This window comes from Equus przewalskii, chromosome 7 (genome assembly GCF_037783145.1).
Source record: "Equus przewalskii isolate Varuska chromosome 7, EquPr2, whole genome shotgun sequence".
Classification (NCBI taxonomy): Eukaryota; Metazoa; Chordata; class Mammalia; order Perissodactyla; family Equidae; genus Equus; species Equus przewalskii.
In genome coordinates this window covers 29,570,191-29,591,771 of record NC_091837.1, presented here as the reverse complement: position 1 = coordinate 29,591,771, position 21,581 = coordinate 29,570,191, and the positions used below count along the sequence as shown (strand labels likewise).

Genomic DNA, 21,581 nt, shown 5'->3' with positions numbered 1-21,581 from the left:
CCTGAGACTGGTCTTCTAGACATCAGGCGAATGCGCCATCGCAGGGAGGCAGCTGTCCTGGCTGATAAACCCCCACCAAAACTAACCAGGTGGCTCAGTTCAAGCTGATTTTTCAGAGTCTGGCTCTTGTGGTAAAGCAGGGGTGGTACAACGCTCCTAGATCAAGACTTCTCAAAAAACGAAGGGCTGTGACGTCTGCTTGTCCGAGGCAACATGACAATCATCTCAGGAGCCATGTGGGCCAAGGCTACAGCTAACTCCAAGGAACCTGGTTTTGCACCTTTGAGCCCGCAGACACTTGAAGAAGCTGCTGCTTCTCGATAGCTGTTCTGAACTGAGACAACCATTGCACGAAATGAACTGGACCCCAAGTCACCGTCAAATGGTTATGCAGTCCTCCGTGCACATCACGGCTGAACACATCTGCCCTGATCCTAACTCTGCCTTCCTCCAAAATGTAATTTTGCATAAGGCAACAAACATGGTTTAGGAAAATGGAGAGTTTTATCTGAGCTGATGGTGTGTGAGGCACCGCGTATTTACGTCTCGCGGGAGAACGCAGGGCTGAAGTAGAGCAAAATTCAACGAGAAGCTGTGCTCCCCACGTCCCCACCGCCACCCCCCGCACGGCTGGTGCACACACCCCGAGTGACGCTGCCCAGCTACCTGCCATGGAAGAAGAGCCTATGATGGTGATCTGGGGCTCGCCGGAGGGCAGGTTGGAAGATATGTGGCCCATGACAGCGTCGACGGTTTCAATCAAGCCCAGCACCACAGCGCTGTCCTGAAAACAACACGACACGAAGGAGCCGTGAAAAGCAAGCTTGCTCAGCCATCACTGGAGACGGATGCTTCAAACGCACAAAAGTGAGCTTTACGTTCCCTCTGTCAGCCTCCCTCCAAAGGCAGGACACCCAGCCTCCGCCAAGAGTCATCACAGGCCAGGCTCTGTCTGCGCATCCACCAGATGAGAAGCAGCAGGAGAGGGAGTCACACCACCGCCCCATTTCACAGATGCAGAGGTGACCACTGAGTGCCCAGCGAGCTCTCGGAATGTAGACTCCAGCCGAGTTGACCCACTGGACTTCACGTGAGTGAGAAGTAAATTTCTGCCGTGCCAAGCCCCTGAGATGCAGGGTCTGCTTGTTACTGCAGCCTAGCCCAGCTGAGGCTGACCAATACAGCCCTGCAGAAGAGCACGCAGCTCCACCGGAAAAGGCTCTCCACGTGATTGAGGAAAAACAGGTTAAGTCAGATATGCGTATATTTGTAGACTAGATATGCACATGAGTGAACTGAAAACTACATTGTAAGGAACATATATGAGTGTTAAGAGTCATTATCTCTCAGTCTTAGGATTTCAGGTGATTTTTATTTTACATATTTTTTATGATCTATATTTTCTAACTTGAAAACACATTTACTTGTTTTATTTTTTAAATAAGTAAAATCAATGAAGTCATTTTTAAAAAGAAAAATTATTCCACTCTCTTTTCTAATTATTTGGAGTTCAGAGAAAAAGAGAAGCTTTTCTGTTTTTACACTTAGAATCGTGAAGTACAAATTGTCACGTGTTCTACTTTTTTCACTTATTTAGTGATCTTTAAACTTTAGACATGATTTTTATTACCATTTAAGAACAATGTGATGGAAAAAATATATTATAAAACTGATAAATAAGGGCCAACCAGGTGTACATTCCTCACGAAGAAATCCACCCGTCTCCCCGCACAGCACAGAGGACAGTGACGCATGACTGACGCTCACGTAACTCTTGGACCATGCAGAAGACAGGCATTTCAGATCAGTCGTGCACCCAGTCAAAATGAGCTCCAGCATTCCAGATGACAGGACCGGACACACATCCCTTCTCTGACAGACGTGAGCTGAGCCACACTTACGCCACTTCCAGAAGACAAAATGGTTCCCAAGGTACAGACACTTTGAAGATCAAAATGTTTTTTCTTACCTCTGACACACTAGTCCAACTGGGCAGCTGAAGAACCTCTCCAACGGATTTTAAGAACGTCTAAAGGCAGACAAAATGACACAGCTTAGCACGTACCCCTAAGCCTCATTTCTTAAGATTTTCAATTTTCCCCATCTCTATCAAGCACTGGGTTTTGCGTACAGCAGTAAACAGAAACAGCTCGCATTAGTGTATCGGGTTATATTTTACAAAGCCCTATCAATGTTATCTTATTTGCTCCCCGTGACAACCCTTTAGTTAGGGGCAAGCATTTAGATGTCAAAATGAACACAGCTTAGTTATGGCAGAAGCCCTACACACAGAATGAACAAGTGAACGAATGAAGAATTCACGGCCTGCTGAGTGTGATTCTTTTGGGACGAGAAGCCAAACTGACATAAAACACTTGTGTTCATTGGAAATTACCTCTCTATAAAGCGGAAGTTGCTTGGGGTTCCTTGGTCAAACCTTAAAGCCATGTTTGGTTTGGCTCACTATTGTTCTAAAAAAAATGAAATTAGCTTCTAACATTTTCAAATTGGGAGATTTAAATGAAAATATGTAAATTTCCTGCTTCTTTTTAAAAAGGCGAAAGCTCAGACAACCCCTAGCCCATATTCCCACATGGCCATCATTGATCAAAGCTGAACAGCAGCTGCCCCTAGGCAGGTATGTGTTTCCCAGCTCACCCTGGTCCTCACCATTCCCTATTGCCTTACGCCAAGTCTGTTTCACTCACGTACATCACTCTTACAGGCTTTTAACTGTTTGTCTCCTCCTATAGACACCAGAATTAAACTTAGAGCCTGATCTAAACCTCCCATATTTCCCCCCAAAACTGCCATCTCCAGAAAGATCACATTCTTCCTCACCCTTTTAGACACTAAATATTTAGAGAATACATCATCAAAACTCCTCACTCTTTAGTTTATCTTTATTTGATAAATACTCATTGAGACCCTAAAGTGCAAGGCCTTCAGAATGGAGGATGAACACAACAGTCCCCCTCCTGCCTCATGGGGCTCGAGGGCTCCAGGGCAGAGGTTACAATCTAGAGCGGGGCCAGCACCTTCTTTTCAAGGGTCCCCTAGTAAAGAGCTTAGCCTTTACGAGCCACACAGTTCTGCCACAAGCACTCAACTCTGCTACCGTAGTGCAAAAGCAGCCAGAGACAGCACAGAAGTGACCCAGAGAGCAGGTGTCAATAAAACTTTATTCACAAAAGCAGGCGGAGGGCCAGACGAGGGCTGGGGGCTGCGGTTTGCTGACTCCTGATCTAGTGCAGTTCAGTTGAGCTGAAATATAATGCAACTCACATTTGTCATTTTAAATCTTCTAGTGGCCATATTTTAAAAAGTAAAATAAGTGAAATTAATTTTAATAGTATATTTTACTTAGCCCAATGTATCTGAAATATTATTTCAACATGTAATTGACCTAAAAATTTTTAATTCGATAGTTTACATTCTTCTCCTTGTACTCGGCTTGTGTTTTCCACTCACAGCACATCTTGGTTTGGACTAGCCGCAGGCCGAGTGCTCCCGTCTCATAGGGCTAATGGCCACCTTACTACCCAGCCCAGGAAGGGACTCTTGGCATTTTCCCATCCAACTGCCAGTGGCGAGAAGCCAGGGCATCATGGAAAATAGGATAAGGGATGCCAAGGATTTGTGTTTCTCATTAAATGAGAGACATCAGTGGGATTTGGGGTAAACCTGCATGAGCCTTCTCCAGGACACCCAGAGTCAGGTGCCTCCACACAGCTCCACTCCAGAGGTGTAGTGGTTGGGGTCACACCGTGTGACCCAACTCCACCTTGGCCCTGTTGCCAAGGGAGGCAGCAGAGTGTAGACCAGGAGTCACAAACCCAAATGCCTACAGGGGCCAGGCAGATGTAGAGACGGGCCAGGCTGGTGGGTGTTGGGAAAATGAGCTGAAGAGCTGAGTCTGCAGGAGGCCCCACTAAGCCGTCGAGAGCCGGCTGGAGTGGCCACGCCATCTCGTTGTTCATGAGAAACCTGACATCCGGCCTTTATCTAAAAGTTCCTCATTTTCTTAAAACTCTGTGTAGGTCAAACAAAACACCTGTGGGCCATGAGCTGGCAGGTGGCCTCCCCCGACCCCTGATCCACCAGGCACAGAAATCAAATAGCTTTACCTCGGTGAGATTCAGCGCTGTTTCCCCTGAGAGGGATTTGTTGGGTAAGCTGAGGGACACGTTTTGAAGATAATTCAGTACAATTCCAGGACTCTGGAAGTTTTTTCTCTCCTCTGTCAAGTTGGTTATGATGGGATGGTAGGCGTCAGTGGGCATCTAAAAGAAATCAGCAACGTGAGTTCCTACTGAGCATGGAAGCCGAGATATTCTACAGAGTTCCGTGTCCTCTGGGTCTCCTTAGACGGTAATAACACGTAACGATGATAGCACCTACTGGGCACCAGGCACTTTCGTGACTACTTTACATCTATTGACATCCCATCCTGCCAACAGCCTCATGAAATAAATACGTGCCCATTTGGTCGATGGAACTAAGCACAGTGAGGCTGACACAGAAATAAGCGGTAGGACTGGGACGGGAAGCCAAGCAGAGGGTTCAGAGCCTGTGCCTCACCATGCTGTTAATGTTCTCATGGGGGAAAGTGGTTTGATTACAAACACTAATTCCATTTAGCATTTTCTGTAGGAATTGCTCCTTTCCTCGAACATGGGAAGACAGGGCATAAAGAGCAGCGGAGCGTCGAGGCCAGCTCCTGCTTGCTCTCTGCTCACTGTGCCGAATGCCCCAGGAAGCAGTCCCAGCATCCCTGTGTCCCTAAGCAGCCTTGTTTACTCCTTTTAGGTGCCTGAGTTACAGGCTACATGACGCAGAGGATTTTTTCTTCAGCCACTCTTAGCATCAAGAATTAGCACCAAAATTAGCTTCTCCTCCATTTATGATTTCTTCCCAGACATCATATGCCAATAGGAGGGAGCCAGACTGTCTGATGGAGTTTCGCCTCTCCTGGCACACAGTCCGAGTAAAAAGACATCGACAAGAGGGGGCAACAGAGAAAGGCGCCTGCTCACCATGGGGCTCGCCGTGGGCGTCGTGAGGAAGCCCGCTGGGGTTGAAGACAGCAGAACATGCTTTCCTGGAAGAAATCAGAAATGCTTAATTAAGGACCGGAACAGGGGCACGTCTCTCGCCCTCAGGAAGGCCGGTCCCTGTTCAAGACTCTGCCGGCCGCAGAAGCAGCTCGGAGAGCCTCACAATGTTTTGAGTGGGAACGTTGCTGGAACAGTAAAGGGCTAATAAATCAGCTTAATGGAGAGATTGGAGGGATTTTCCCAGGTCAAATTATCTTTCCATTTATATCCTAAATTGCTTTTGATCACCCTTCATGCAAGTCACCATATAAACAGACGATTTTATACAGCTTTGACCAATTTCAAATAAGGAAAGAACCCAAAGAAAGAGGCTTCAAACGCCTCTGAACTAGTCAGAGAAACACAGAGCTCTGTTCGTCATGGGGCGAGGACAAGCAGGAGACCAGGGGACTTCCCTTCCAGAGAGATGACGTGAGGCGGGACCCCAGGGAAGTGGGGGGCTATGCTCCTGAGCCCCTTCCACCCTGAGGATTCTAGTTATTCTTTCTATTCAAGACTCCATCTGGTTAATTACGAATAATGAAGATGAAATGAGGAAAATTAAGACATGATTTGCTATTCTCAGCCTGTTTGCCACGAGCTATCTCTGATCTTAGCATTTACTCCCTGATGAGCACACAGACTTAAGTAGACACTACATCCCTCAAGGTGGCTTTGGGGTGACGTGAGGAAGGACCTCCTCACCCCCAGTTAGCTCCAGGAGGAACTGACCCGTTGGTTGGGGTGAGGATGATAGCTGGTGGATGCAGAAAGTGTGACACGACCAGGAGAACCGGGGCCCCAGACACTCCATTATGCACGTCAGGGCCACATTCCTTCCTCGAGTGCCAACGAGTTACAGAGGAGTCATGTCAAATTCACGCTTATCTCAGGCGAGTCCACAAAACAAAGGGAAGGATGGTAAAAGTCAGCCTGGCGACTCCGCCCACCCTCACAGCTGATGCTCACGCAAGACTGAGATGAGAAATGAGGACCTGCCGTGTCCTGAGTCAGTCTCGTTCCCCAGCGACTCTTGTAAAGTGCACATCTGGCCATGCTGAGTGTGTTTCTCGTGTTCAAAGACAAACGCTTTCCAATCACGTGATGGAGCACGGCCTCCTCCTTGCTCTTGTTCTCGGCAGAAGGCGGGCCATCCGTTGAGGCTGAGGCAAAACCCGGCCAGGGTGATAGATAGATGATCTGCCTTTGTATGAACGAGAAAGGGCCCCGCATCTGAACACATCGGCCAGAAAATGGGCCTGCTCTAGCTAAAGGGTTAGAAGAGGGCACCACCCTGGACAGTCACCCAGAGAAACACCCCCTTGGAGCCCAGCAGCCGCAGCACACAGCTTCACATGCAGATAGATCTTATGCCCAGAACAGGTCCTCCCTCCCCCCGGGGACACAGCCCACCAGGGCCCCGGCCAGGCCTGAGAGCAGGCTGGACTGCAGCACCATTTGTCTGTGTGAGCACAGCGGCCCTGAACCCGTGGAGCCGGACTAACGAAGCGACGGGACGTGGAGCCCCACGCAGGGCCTTCCAGGGGACTTCCCAGGTCATCTGTTCTACACGTGCTTTACGTCATGCACCCGTCTTCAGAACCAAATCCCCAAGCGACGTGGGACTCTGACGGCTCCCGTTCTGCTTCAGCAAAAGCGCAGGGCGTGAGCTCTCAGGATGCCGAAGTGTTAACAGAACACCTCTCCCGAATCCCCAAAGACTCGGGCATCCCTTCCCAGAGCACGGAGGGCGAGGCGGACTGCACGCACGCGACTCAGCCGCCGAGCGTTCCTGAAACGCTGCACCGGGCAGGCAGGCGACACGCCCCATCCCTGAGCCCAGAGTTGTCCTAGTGACAAGGGTTTGCTGTGACAGCTACAAGAACCAGAGATGCCTCTTTCCAGCGTTCCTAAGACAGCGAGCCAGCAGAGACGCAGGGCCTGCGTGAGGCTCTCAGCAACACACACGGACAGCATCCTGGTCTCAGAGACAACGCTCTGACTCCCAGGCAATAAAATGCAGGAGACTGATACCCTTCCTCCTTCCGCAGGACACCATATTTTGCCCTCATGGCCCTTCAGTGAAAGGGAGTGAATTCCACTCTCTCAGTGAAGGCTGGAAATGTCAAGGCTGCGATGCACGTGGGCTGTTTCTGCGTGCACAGCGGCTCCACCCGCTTCTGAGCCCAGCATCCCTGATCGTCCTTTGGGGCATCCCTCTCCACATACTCTGGACAAGGCTGACCCCACTGCCATTTCAGGGGTGGACTGTGACCCAGGCTTAGGCCCATCAGCATATTCTATAACCCAGCCACCGCAAGCCACTCATGGGAAACACATGGGTCAGTCTAGGCCAGTAAGAGTCGTGGGCAGCCCTGTTGAAGGAGCTGAGGGTGCTGGAGGATGAGGATGCAACCCCGGAGGGAAGGGCAGCCGCCCTGGCACCACAAGAAGGCTAACTCGAAGGAGGGCAGGGTCAAAAACAGATTCCTAGTGGCATCATTTGAGCACCTGAATCAAACCAGTCCTGAAGCAGATTCTCCCCTATTGTTTCCATTGTGTGAGATAAAAAAAATTCCCTTGTTGGCTTAAGTCATTTTGAGCTGAGTTTTCTGTCACACAATCACTAGGGTCCTCACAGCTGAGGGACTCCGTGTCAGAGCCTGAGCCAGTGCCAGCCGGGATCCCGAACGTAGGCCTTCCACCTCCTGGTCCTGAACTCCCCCTCCCCCTGGGGCCCTGGTGTCAGTGCAGCCACCAACCAGGAAGCGTTCACCAGGTGCCAACAGGGTGAGTCTTGCCATTCCGCAGATTATTTCATGTCAATCAAAGAAACAGTACTTTCACTTGTGGGGAGAATGAAAATGGAATTGTGGGGGAAACATTAATATTAATCTTAAAACAATGAAAATGTATTGAAAACTTGCCATGTGCGGGCCTTGTGCTAACGGCCTCAGCCTCTCACATTAATCTTCACAGCACCCCCAGGACGGGGCAGTGTGAGTCTCATCCATTTTACAGAGGAGAAAACTGTGACTTGGAGAGATTAAGACACAAAGGCTCTCAGTATTATCGGATTCCATTTATATGGACCATCCAGACAGGTCAATCCAGGAAAACAAAAAGTAAATCATGGGGGGCTGGCGAGGCAGGGATGGGGGTGACTGCTCGTGGGCGCTGCGTCCTTTTGGGGTAATGAGAATGCTTTGAAACTGGAGGCGATGGTTGCCCAGCACTATGGACACACTAAGTACCACTGAAGTGTACACCTTAAAATGGTTAAGTTTATGTTGTACAAATTTTACCTCAATAAAAAAAACTGACTTCCCCAGTCCCACGGCTCATCGTGGCTGAGTGAAGATTTGAACCCAGGTTCCACAGGTCCCTGATCTGAACAACTGCTCTGTGCTGAGCAGGAAGGGGCATCCTCGGGGCACGTGGTAAACACTTGTTGATGAAATGCACTAATGGATCTGGGATATTTGCTTCTCAAATGATCACCCGTCACACCCACGTCGAAAACTCCCTGAGGACCAGCGGGAGAATATTAATCACTGTCTCTGCTGAGCTGTCGATCCCTCCATCTTAGGGAACAGGCGTTCGAGGAAATGCATTTCTAAGGTTCACGAGATCAGATCTCAGGCTGCAGCGCTGACTGCTGTCTCAGGGGAGTGGGGAGAAGAGGAGAGCTGGGAAGGGGAGGTGGATACGAAAGTGCCTCCTAGAAGCAGGCGCCACACCCGGCCCACAGCCCTCACCCTCTCACTGACCGATGGCCGCCGTGAAGTACATCGCGATCTCCTCCGGAGTCAGGGCCCGTTCCCAGATGATGAACTCGTCGAAAGCTCCGTTCTCGTAGCGCTTGGTCCGGTCCTGCTCGGACCCTATCACGAGGTTGACGTTGGGCTCCCCGTAGGCGTGAGACACTTTGCCCCTTGGGTCCGAGGTGCTCAGGGTCCCATTGACATAGACTTTCAGACCCTCCTTGGACTTCCACGTGAACAGGACATGAGTCCAGTAGGGGCCTGGGAAAGAGCAAAGGTCACCAATCTGAGTGCTGTGTGAATGAGCTCCTCATGCATTTTTTCCAGTTTTTAAGCACATCCCTCTTTCTTAAGATGACTGGTCACCGTTAACTTTGGTGGGTCCTAATACAGGTCATCGTATAGATCTGACTTTCTTCTGTCCTCTGGAGCACAGGAGAGAAATTACCTGCATCCCCAAAATTCCAGAAGCAGCTCAAGGAGACCCTTGGTTATTTTAAATTAGACTCTTTGCTGTGTTCAATTAAAATAAAATAATAACAAATGGTCATAACTTGTTCCAAAGTGTTTTTTTTAAGTCCTGCCTAGGCCATCACAGTGAAGGTCAGTAAAACCTCTCTGAGGGCCTGACTCAGCCCACAGGACACCGGCATCAACCTATGCTCTGACGCAGCGCCTGTGGCATTAACCAACATGGCGGCACTAGGGAGGCAAGACGGCTCTCCTGCCTCGTTCGGGAGCCTCCATCAATGAGCTCTGGCAGTCACTCGTCTCTCCGGCATAAGAACTGTGTCTGCCAACGAGAAGAATGTTCATCCGACTTTCATGGCAGCTTGTCCCACAAAGGACCCCACTTTTTTTTCAAGTGTCTTGTTAAGACATCCTGATGGCCTTGCTGCAGGAAGGAACTGGCAGCCCTTCTGGACACATATCACCTCGAGCTGGGCAGTCATCTGAGATCACCAGCAATTACATCAGGCTTCTCGCTCAGGGTTGTGCAACTCTCTAATTTTGAGTCTCTGGAGACCACTCAGATCCCAAATAGGTCCCTTGAGTTTAAAGCATGAATAACAGACCCCTTCAATGAACAAATAAAGAGCACATTGCCAGGCAGAAATGTCTAGAATGCTCCCCATTTCCCTGGGTAGAAAAACAGGCCAAGTTCAGCTGACTTGAACTTCAAACATGTTCAGGAAACCTGCAAGGTGCCTGAGGTTGTGTTGGCCCAAGGAGCATGGAGAGAAGACTCGCACATAAGAAAGAGAGCAGGCAGGGGCTGTCCCCGTGGCCGAGTGGTTAAGTTCACGTGCTCTGCTGCAGGCGGCCCAGTGTTTCGTTGGTTCGAATCCTGGGTGTGGACACAGCACCGCTCATCAAACCACGCTGAGGCAGCGTCCCACATGCTACAACTAGAAGGACCCACAACGAAGAATATACAAGTATGTACCGGAGGACTTTGGGGAGAAAAAGGAAAAAAATAAAATCTTTAAAAAAAAAATAGAGAGCAGGCAGAACACGAGAAGACCATGAACAAGGTACGGCAGTTCAGCGGACGGGGGGAGCAGAGATTAGTTCCGGCCTCGGGGACCAGAGAAGGCAAATATGCAGGACTCCCTCAAACTGTAAACTCACTGAATTTCCCACGTTTACTGAGGTGGAGGTGCAAGCTTGGTCTGTGTACACAGTGCCCAGAGACGAAGGCAAAGACATTCAGTATTCCCCGTGCACCACATTCCAGCCTCTTCGTGTGTATTAACTCACTTACCTCTCATGGTCACCCTATCACGTAATACCGTGACCATCTTCACCTCATGACTGAGGAAACTGAGGCACAGAGCAGGCAAGGCGCCGGGGTTCCCACTGTGAGCATGGTACAGAGGCGGGATCTGGACCAGGCTGTTGGCTCCAGAGTCCACGTTTTTTAACTGAGACATGCAGCCACCAGAAAACGAATTTTCCTTAAATACGTCAAAGACGTCATTTCCTACTGTTGGAAAGCATTGTGGGCCTTTGTCCTGCCCCCAACACCTCTGTGCTTCCCTTCTTAGTCTCCCACCCTGACTGGGGCCCCCTCAGTGCTGCCCCAAGATGCTCTGAGTCCCAGGCACCGCTCCGCCTCCTCCTGTGTCCCCTGCAGACCTCCGCCAGTGCCCCGGCTTCCTGCCCCACACCTCTGACCTCACCCCAGTGAACGATCGGCCCCACTACGCCCGGGAGAAAGTAGGAACATCAAACAGAACCACGCTGGCCTCTCAGCTCCCACCTGCTAAGGCAGCCACAGTCGCAGGCACCGTCCTCTCCCCACCTGCCCAGAGCCCCCTCCTGTGCCCAGGGCTCCACACGCCCCCCCCAGCCCCACCTTCTTCTCCACAATCTCCAGCCTCTCTTTTCCGAAAGCCTTTTCATATCATATGTTAAACATTTTCAAGTCTATACCACTAAAAAGAAGGAGGAGAAGAAAGATGAGGGGGAGGAGAGGGGGACAATGACGACAAGGGGGAGGGAGAAGGGGGGACAGCCAGCACCGTCCACTTCACTTCCCCAAACTGTGAGGGGAGTGCCAATGACGCCGCCACCGCGCGGATGCAGACCCGCAGCCTCCGCACACAGAGGACTCTGACACAGTCCATTTGTGGTCAGTCGGGACCCAGGCGCCTGGTTGCACCACCTGGGCTCTTAACCCCGTGTTGAGCCATCTCATTCTCACCCTTTCCAGGCTCTTCCCAAGCTGCCCCTTCCAGAAGGGCGCTCGGTGCCAGGACACTATCAGCTTCCCGTCATCAGGAGGGCCTCACCTCCCCCAACGGACACTCGGGCTGGAGGCCCCCTTACCTGGGGGGCTGAAGGTGGCCTCCCACGTCTTGGAATTGTCCCGCGTGTACAGCTCCACAGAGCCCTTGCCACCGCTGGAGCAGATTTTGAACCCGTCGGAAATGACCTGTCCGCCATAAGCAGAAGGGATTGGTCTGGAGTGTTCTCCTTGTGTCTTCCAGAAAAAGGAAAATGTGACACCTGAGGAAAAGGAAGGTGCTGGGTCATTATTAATGACAAGCAGAAGGGATTTCACCTCTCAGAAGCAGGCTGTTCTCTCTGCTCTTTATTTTTTATTTAAAAAGCAATTTCTTTTTCTCATTCTAGAGACAATGTATGTTCAACTCAGAAAATACAGACAATAATAATAAGTAATACTTATTAAGAGCTCACTAAGTACCAGGCACTTTTCCAGGCGTTTCAAATGAATTATCTCCTCTTAAATAGTATGAAAACCCTGTTACCATCCCCATCATGCAGATGAAGAAACTGAGGCCACTTTGCCCAAGGTCATTAAATGAGTGACTGATGAAGATTAGATTCAAACTCCAGAGTCAGATTAGATTCAAACTCCAGAGTCGGACCCCAGAGCCGCGAACGTCAATAACCCACACCGTTCTGTTTCTATTCCTCCTACTGAGGCATCCTCAGGGCAGCTCCCGCCAGAACCTCTTCTATTAGCATATTTTACAAAGAAAGGAACTAACTCAGGCTTACTGGTTTACAAACCACATTTTTTAAAAACTTACTATATCATAAACTTCCTCCGATGGCCATAAATACACTTTTCTGCTGTCATGTTTTATATCTGCACAGCATCGCATTCTAAACAGGTACCACAATCATTTTTAAACAAGTCCTTGCTGCTGGGTCTTAAGGTTTCCTTCAACTTTTTATTTTCCAACAGAACTAGAAGCAGTTCACATGCCTTGAGGATGAATCCCAGTGGGGATTTCTAGGCAAAGGGGAAGCCCACTTGGGAGGGTTTGGATGTCTACAACTGTACGTTTCCGACAGGAACAGAGTGGGGCGCACAGAGGCCCTGGCAGCTAAAGTTTCTTTCAAGACGCCCGGCTTCCAGGTTCTTAGTGAGTCCCTAGCTCGGCCCCACACTGGGGCGAGGGTCCTGCTCCACGCGGACAACACGGTCTGGCTCAAAGGTCAGGATGATGGAGTTGGCCTGCTGCTTGATGTGTCTCCGTCACTGGAAGCAGACGGAGGGTGAGAACAAGGCCAGCTCTGGAGGGTGAGGCCCCCACCCCACAATCACCCTGTGGGCCTGGGGCCAGCTCCTCTGTGACGGACAAGGGCCAGACCTGGCTGGAGCCTCGGCTGGATTTTAGGCTGCCCCTCATCGCCTTTGGAGCTGATTGCCTCCTTTCTGCCTCTCTGACTCCAGTCACTCTCACCCTTTCTTTGCACGTGAGTAAACTGTGCGTGTGCGCATGAGAATGTGTGCACACACGTGTGTGTGCGCTAAGCCAGCAACCTGCCTGGACTCTGAGTGTGAAAGCTGGAAATAAATCCAGCTGCCTTGACCCTCCCACCCCGGCCCGGGCTCCGTGGAGAGAGAGCTTTGCTGATGCTGGGAGAGGACGGTGCCCAGAGCGGATCCCGACAGGCCGGCGATGGGGGCGGAGAGAAGAGGTGGAGGGCCATTTGCCATGGCCTTATTTACTTAAATGGCCCCAAATTGAGCCTTCAGACCTTATCTTCAAATGAGATTATGGACATGGTCTTAGAGAGTCACTGAATTAGAAGAGGACATTTGTCATCAAGTATAAACTTGTGTCCCATTACAATCATCCTATTGTAATGCCTTATGAATCAACATATTTGTTACACATTGTTCAAATGTCTTGTGACAATTACATTACATTATACTTTTGTGGGTTCAAAGCCCTAATAGGATTAACATTAGTCTGTAAAACATAGTATAATTTTATAACCCTGGTTTGGAATTTCTCCATTTTTCTTTTTAACATAACAGAAACCTCAAAAAAATGGTAGGGGCCTGGACCTTTCCTGAGCTCTGTGAGGCTCCAGGGGAGAACACCAGGTCACAAGGGGTATGTCCTTAGGGCCACTGAGGAAAGCAAGGTCCTCAAAAGTGGCCTGTGACGTGGGTCCCACAACAAAAGGACGCCCAGAGTGCGGCTGTGCTGTCCCAGGACACAGCCTGCTCCCTGCCCAGGCGGCCGGTGGAGGCCTCACCGCCCGGAGCATGGCCACCACCTCTGTCTGCCGTCACCGTGGCGGTGCGGTCTGGATACACCCCACGGCCTCCTGCCGTGCTCTCCCCTCTCCGAAACAACCAGTTTCGCTGGGAAACCAATACAGAGCGTTGTGAAACTTCTGTTATGAAACGAATTCCCTGTGGGATTCATGGAAGTCAAATTTTTCCAAACACTTTTGTGTTTAAAAATTCCTTCCACTCAATCCTGCCTTGGCCAAATGTCTTTCTGTTCAGGAAGAAAAATAAAAATAAAACCTTCAATTTGGTGTTAGGTAAGCGTAGATCGAAGGCAAACAGTGGTGCCTATAAGCCAAGCTTTTCATTTTTGTTAATTCGACCTGCAAAATAATTGCTTCCATCTGGGGAATAGTTTATATTTAAATGTCAGCTGACATTTTCATAGAGTCTTAAACGACTCGCAACGAGCCTTCTAATATTAGCATTTGCAGGAACTTTGTTTCATGCTCTTGGGGTCATTCATACAAAGAAGAAAAAATCTGAAGGAAAAAAATAATCACAATATTGACAAATTGATTTGACAGTTTTTCTCCTTATGAGCATTAAATCCTAGTTCATCCAAAAAATAAAGTGAGGAAAAGTTTTTCTCAACAAGACAAAAAAAGAAAAGAAAGATATCCAGATGTCACAGGAAAAGATGGATAAATTTGAGTGCATAAATATTATAAAATTCTGCAAGGCAGAAAATTTACCATAACAAAGTGAAAAGACAAATGACAATCCAGGAGAAAAATATTTATAAGACATTTAACAGTTAAGAAATTAATTTCCTTACTATATAAAGAACACTGTATAAAAAACAAAAGCATGATTCCTAGCATTTAGTGAGAACTTACGATGAGCAAGATTGACTAGTCTAAGACTTTTACGTGTATTAACTCTTTTAATCCTCCCAACAACCCTATGAGGTAGGTGTCATTATTTTCCCCATTTTACAGGTGAGAAAACGGAAGCACAGAGAGGTAAAGTAACTTGTCCAAGGCCACACAGCTGGTGACAGAGTCAGGATTTGACCCAGGCAGCCTGGCTCTGGAGCCTGCACCTGGAATCCCTGTGCTATTCTGCCCTTTCCTTGAGACAGTGTTGTTTGGGAGAGGGCTCATCACTGAACTAGACCAAGAAAGATCAGCAGGGATTCCAGGGAGGAAAAAAGTGCACTGTAAAGACCTGGGCCCAGCGAGGAAGCCTTGTTGATGCACGGTCCTCCCTGTCTCTGTGGTGGGTGGGAAGGCAGCTGGAGGGGTGGGTGGGAACCTTTCCAGCAGACCACCAGCTCTTCCAGGCCACAGACTCAGCACCACATCCTGTCTGTTTGTGATTCAAAGTGGACCAGAGCAGGAGCAAGTCAGAGGAGGCGACCTGCAGGTGTTGTCACTGCCCAGCCACCCATCCTCCCTCACCCGGGAGCAGCAGCCCCAGGTTCCTTGGGAGAACCATCCACCCCGCTCTCATTCCCTCGAGTTTAGGTGGGGCCGACCACTCACCCCAGGCTAACGCAGGCTGGCCCGACCAGAATCACAGTGACGGTCCAGGGGTGGCCAGGCTCAGCTGATAAAATGGCAACCCGCAGCTTCTGGACCACCGTTGCGCTCACACCTGGAAAGCCTTCTTGAGAATGGAGGCAGAGCAACGGAGACATACAAAGTTCCGATGACAGCGTCTGAGCACCTGGGCCCAGCTTGTGGCAGACCGTATTTTCCAAAGAAGTCACAGCACCTCCCGTCCTGTCTACTTTCACGCCGTGACCTAGCCCATCTTCATCAAGACCCAGGGCCCACTCCTCCAGCTGCCCTCTGCCTGACCTGACCAAGAGGACAGAGCAGAAGCGACACCGGCCGAGTTGCAGGAGCAGTCACTTACTGCCCAGTCGCCCCTGCTGTCTGCCCCTTGGAGCTCCAGGCCAACGTGGACGAAGGCCAGGCTATGCCGCTGGAGAGAGGAACCAGCCAGAGGAGCAAGCGGTGCCTGAAGGTGCTCGGGCACCCTGCGCAGGTGAGCCTTCAGACGCCTCCAGGCTCGGCAGCTGGTACTGCAGCTGCCCGAGAGCCCCAGCAGGAACTGCCCAGCCAGCCCAGCCAGCCCAGAGAGCTGTGAAAGATCATACTAACTGCGCGGTGCGTTGCTGAGTTTGGGACGTGTTTGTAGCACGGCAGTAGATAACCAGACACAATCTTACCTGAAGCCATTCAGGCCCACCAGCCAGGAGTTCCCCTTTTTGCTTAAGCCCAGTTGAGTTTCTGTTGCTTACAACTCTCCAGCTGTCATTGGGCGATCACCAGAGGATGAGTTCCCTTCCTGATCCTGAGTCCCCACAAAGGCCGCCACAAGGAGGTGCACATGGCTCCCTCCCTCCTGCCTGCCTGCTCTGGGTAGAGGGTTCTGGGAGGCTATGTGCATCCAGGAGGGAGAACAAGCAGACCCTCCAGCCTCTTCTGCTTACAAACCTGCCTGGTTCCAGCCAGGCGTAGCCCTAGGCCTCTGTGGGACAGGTGTCCACCCGCAACGTGATGACAACAGGAGACGAGCCTGTCCACAACTTTCCACCACGACAGCCAGCTGAAAGCAAGTTCCCATGAGAATCACCCAGAGTCAAAAGAGCAGGCTCAAGAAGGTTCTAGAATGGGAAACTGAGGGCATCAAAACCAGCGCCATCAGTTTCAGTTCAGGGCTAAGTTTTGGGCTTGGTTAACACCCATCCCGGTCAGCTCAGGCTGCTGTAATGGAACAAGCAGCCTGGTGGCCCGAACAACGACCCTTATTTCTCACAGTTCTCAGCCTGGAAGTCTGTGGTCAGGGCACCGGCCTGCTCGGGCTCTCGGTGAGAACCCCCCTCCTGGTTATGTCCTCACATGGCCTTCCTTGGTATGTGCACACACAGAGAGAGAGCCCCTGTCCCTTCCTCTTACGAGGACGTCGCTCCCATCACAGGGCCCCACCCTCATGACCTCATCTAATCCTCGCCACCTCCCAAAGGCCCCACATAAACTCATCACATCAGAGAGAGGGTTTCAAAATAGGAGTCTGGGGGGACACCACATTCAGTCCATAGCAACACCCTCATTCATTCATTCATTCGTTCAACAAACGTTTACTTAGTGGCTAGCACGCATCAAAGTCCATAAGCGAGGGTCTGGAGACAGAAAGGTGAAGAGACCCAAGGTCCCTGGGCTACTGGGACTATCAGGCAGGGCAGCGGTCACACAGGAGTCCTGCAGCGACACTGTGATAAGAAGGAGACCGTTAGTGAGCGACAGGGCGCCGTCTGCCCTGGAGGTCAGGAGAGGCTTCCCGGGGCCAGTCACTTTGGAACTGAGATGGGAAGGAGATGGGGTGATGCTCAGATTCAAGGAACTGACTCGACGTCAGTTTTGTGGCAAGATATGGTGAGGCCGGAGAAAGAGAAGCAGAAAAGTCGGCACGTGTGGTGGGCGTGGGCCGGGCGCGGTGGCCGCTGGCTCGGTCGAGGTTCAAGGGGAGGCCCGGCCTGCCCCTCAGCGTTGGCTTCCCCTGGCAGCCGTGACGAGTCCCCACCCGGATGGACGGCGGTGCCCCCACACAAACTCCTCTCCCACGGTTCTGAAGGGAGCAGGCACCGGCTCCCTCGAGGTGTGGCGGCCGCACCCCCCAGGAGGCTCTGGGGAGAATCTGCTCCTTCCCTTTTCCGGCTTCTAGAAGCTCTGTGCTCTTTGGCTCGCAGCCCTTCCTCCGTGTGCAACTGACTCTGCCCTTCTACCCCCCTGCCAAGGACCCCCGTGATGACACTGGCCCCACACAGATGATCCAGCTTTCTCCCCGCTCGAGATCCTTGACTCAGTCACATCTGCAAACTGGGTAAAGGGTACGTGGGATCTCTGCGTCTTATTTTTCACAACTGCACGCTAATCTACAATTATCTCTAAGTAAAAAGGCTTTTAGAAAGAAAAGAAGAGACTCAGCTAGGTCGGGCAGGCCTCTAATCTGAACTGGCTGCTTCAACTGCCAATTGCACAGGATGTCTCGGTCAGGGAAGTCAGGCGTTCTCCCAGCTTTGGCTAAGAGAGGCTTCCCAGAATTGGGGCCTTGGTTTCTTTATTTGTAAAATGAGTAGAGGATGTCAAGGGAATCTCCCAACTGTAGGATTCTGAGGGGGTTTTCCACGCAGTAGGGCGCTGGGCAGGAGAAGAGAAGCGAGCATGCAGGCTCTGAGCTGAGCCTCCTCGATGCGGGACAGCCACCTGGCAAGCGACCTCAGAAGAACTCAGTGGGGAGCGAAGCGAGGGTGGGAGACGCAGGCGTTCTGGCTACAGAGAAAGGTGCCAGATGCCTAGTGGCAGCCAGCCAGCAAGGTTGCTGCCTCAGGTCCCAAACTCTGACTTTGTCAGATACTATAATGTAACCTCTACTCCTGCGTGTCAGCCTAGTACTGGCTGATAGGTCAGTTTCTACCCACAAATTTTTGAGTCGATAACTCATCCTGTGGTCTTGGACACTTTTACAGGAGAATTTTAGCACACGGACGTGCCTTTTTCTAACACAACTCATATATGAGAAGCTTCTTCCGTTCTCAATTGTCTCAGTTCTTCTGACGGTGACAGCAGAAAGTCCATTTATACATAGCTGCAGCTGCTCATCCCCATTTTAACAAAAAAATGCCACATCTCAAATTTAGCCTTTGGGGGACAATGATCCCCAGGGAGAATTCGATAACACAGGTGTCTCCTACTTATGGGAATTATTATTGGTCTTTGATTCATGGGAGTGACAGAAAGTTTCCCTTTCGATTAAATCTAAGTGGGTAAAATTTAAAGAAAAATACTGAGTATTATAATAGTTCAAGTGGTAAAGGTATATGGTAAAAAATTATAAAAGGGGTTTAAAAATAAGTAAAATTTAAGAATCGCTAGTCTTAAAAAACATCCTACCATTATTGGAAATTTAGATAATTGCATCACTCAACCTGAACCAATTAAAGTAAATAACCCACCCTTGGACTTATTCCTTGGCATAAACACCATCCTGCACTGCTGTCTGATAGTCTGTGTTGCGTAAGTTGAGTTAAGGGGCTGACACGCGATTTTAATGTCCTCACATTAGGAAAGTGAGGACAGAATTATGTCTGGCTATACAAGCTTCCTTGGTACAATTTCCAAGCGATCTACTATCATCTGTTGTCAAATTGTGCAGAGCCAGGAGCTGAAAAACACGAGGAGAACGGCTCAAAAGACTTTCTTATTCATCCTAAAAATCACGTAACAATTGAGGAGCACAAAGTTGGGCTATGTAGGGCCGACTGTCAATAAAGTAGACCTTACTCTTAAAGTAGAAAAGTTAAAAGGTATCAACTCCATGGCCCAGAGCCAACTGCCTTCTCTAACAGCATCTGGTTTCGACTTGACAAAGACGAGCTGTGGAGATGGTGAAGCTTCAACATTAACATCCAGCTCCATGATTAGAAGATGAGGAAGTGACAATCACATTAGGTGGGAGAAACGATACAGCAAAGAGCGAAATCTGGAGGGAAGAAGAACCGAAAGTCACAGTGATGGAGAATCTGGGTAACAGAAAAGACCCTGGTGGGCGATGAGGATTTCCGTCTTCAGCCATATCTGTGGGAAATGGTAGGAGACACGTGATGTATGAAACGCATGGGAGAGACACACGGGGTAGTGTATCTAGACTTCAGTGTGACCACAGAGGCAGTGCACTCAGAGCGCATCCAGCCAGGAAGACCGCGTCCTGAGTGACACAGCCACGCGGCTTCATGAAGGCAGGGAACGTGCACACACACACCCTCTCGCAGATCAAGCCTTTTGTATATCAAATACTCATTTCCACCCACCCCCAAAAAGGCTCTCTCCTACCTCCTCCTGAAATACTGGGCAGCAGGACTGTCTGTCATTGCCCCATCTGATAGAAGACATGCGGATAAGAAATGGCTCCCGCTTCTCTTCTCACTGCTCTTTAAGAGAGGACAATGCAAGCCATCATGGTGACTGGCAACTGGCCTTCAGTCTCTGCAGGCGAGGCACTAGAGAGTGGTGGAGACTGCAGAAAGGCGACTATCAGACCTTTCCAAAGGGAAGTCACCCCTCGGCTCTAACCAACAGCTGCCTGTGGGCAGGCAATATTGCTGGGTTCCCTTTTTATTAAGAAAAGTCAGAAGTGTAGATTTTGGGGGATGATATTTTCTCATATGAATTGGATATTAACTTTGAAAAAGACCCTTTAAATACTATAAGAGGCTCTGTTTCTGGAAACGTAGTGAGCTAGGATGTTTGGATCCACTCATCCCACTGAAACAAGTTAGAAAGCTGGTGAAAGGACAAAAACTGAGAGAACCAACGTAACGCCCCCAAACAAAACCCATTTGTGGGACAGAGTCAGCCCTGGCCAGTTTGGAGATGCGGTCCGTGAAGACCACCTGGAAGGCCTTGCCAAAAAAACAGATTCCCAGCCTCGCCCGTGGAGATCTGGAGTCAGTAGGTCCTGGGGTGGAGCCCGTGAACTTCTGTTTTCAGTGATCTCTGTAGCTGACTCTGCTGCCCACGGTGCGTAAATGATCCTCTGGGACACACTGCAGTAAGTCACTGTGTATCTCTAGACATGTCTTGCTCTCCTCTGGGCCTCAGTTTCCCCATCTGTAAAATGAGTGTGCTGAATGAATACTTCTCTGAGGCCATCTGCTCCACCATGCTTTCCAATGTCCCCGTAACCCCAGATCGGAAGAACACAGCAGCTGGATCCATGCCCAGCCTGTATCTGCCAGACCCCTCTGGAAATTTCTATCCTGAAACTCAATCCTGCAAATATGTTAGCATTTTGTTGACAGCTTTTTGAATTTAGTAACCTAATGCAAAGGGTAAAAAAGTCGTATCAAAGCTGAGAGGAAGAGAACGTGAACAGTGAGATTTTCCAGCTGCTGTTGCAGAGCCTTCTCGGAGTCTATAGGCAGTGGAAGTTCCAACGCACGAGAGGAACAACGAAGCGCATTTACCGAGGGAGGAAAGGTAAAGGCGGGAGTGACACAGGAAGCCTATCTTCCCAAGACGAGCCGAAGCAGAATGAGAAGTAATGGGTGGGAGTTACTCACAATAGAATTTAGTCCAATATCAGAAATAACTTTCTAAACGTCAAAGGAGTGCAAAAATGGAATGGGCCCCTTTAGCAATGGTGAGTGCCTCATCAAACTCTTGATGGAGAAGAAGTCAAAGGGATTTAAGCTTCAGAAAGATAGTTTGATAGACGGATCGGTTCAATAGATACGTATTGAGCATCTATAGTGCTGATTTTCATCCCAGAAACGACAGCAATGACCAGGACAGACGTGGTCCCTGTCCTCGCGAAGCTACAGGCTGAGTAAGGAAGACGGGCAATGCCCGCAGGCCTTTCACTGATGCTGCCGGTGCAGAGAGGAGTGAGCAGGGAGCTTCGAGAGCAGACAGAGGAACTCCCCTGGTCTGCAGCTCGTCCTTGCAAACGTAACACTGGAGCTGAGCCCTCACGGTCTACAAGGTGAGTGAAGAAGGTGCTAGAACTTTCCAGGGAGGGGTCCTTCCTACTTTGAGTTTCCCCGCTTTGTGCTCACTGGTCGTGGGAGCTGAGAGACAGACATCTTGGTATTTAAGGCACACTGATTGTGTTAATGTTCAAGAATGGCCAGACATCCAAACAGCCTTT

General features: G+C 50.0%; 1 protein-coding gene across 6 annotated transcripts in view; it reads right to left on the bottom strand.

Moving 5' to 3' along the window:
• Nucleotides 1–21,581, bottom strand: part of ADGRD1 (adhesion G protein-coupled receptor D1) — a 171,982-nt gene that overhangs the window by 104,511 nt on the left and 45,890 nt on the right. For 3 of the 6 annotated variants that reach the window (XM_070627345.1, XM_070627349.1, XM_070627344.1), the window contains 6 exons: nt 11,693–11,872; nt 8,867–9,121; nt 5,037–5,101; nt 4,128–4,283; nt 1,970–2,029; nt 667–784 (listed from right to left, as the gene is read on the bottom strand). In XM_070627345.1, coding sequence (XP_070483446.1) covers nt 667–784; nt 1,970–2,029; nt 4,128–4,283; nt 5,037–5,101; nt 8,867–9,121; nt 11,693–11,872 — 834 coding nt within the window. The remainder of the gene's footprint in view (nt 1–666; nt 785–1,969; nt 2,030–4,127; nt 4,284–5,036; nt 5,102–8,866; nt 9,122–11,692; nt 11,873–21,581) is intronic. The other 3 variants (XM_070627348.1, XM_070627346.1, XM_070627347.1) reach the window with 1 other exon arrangement.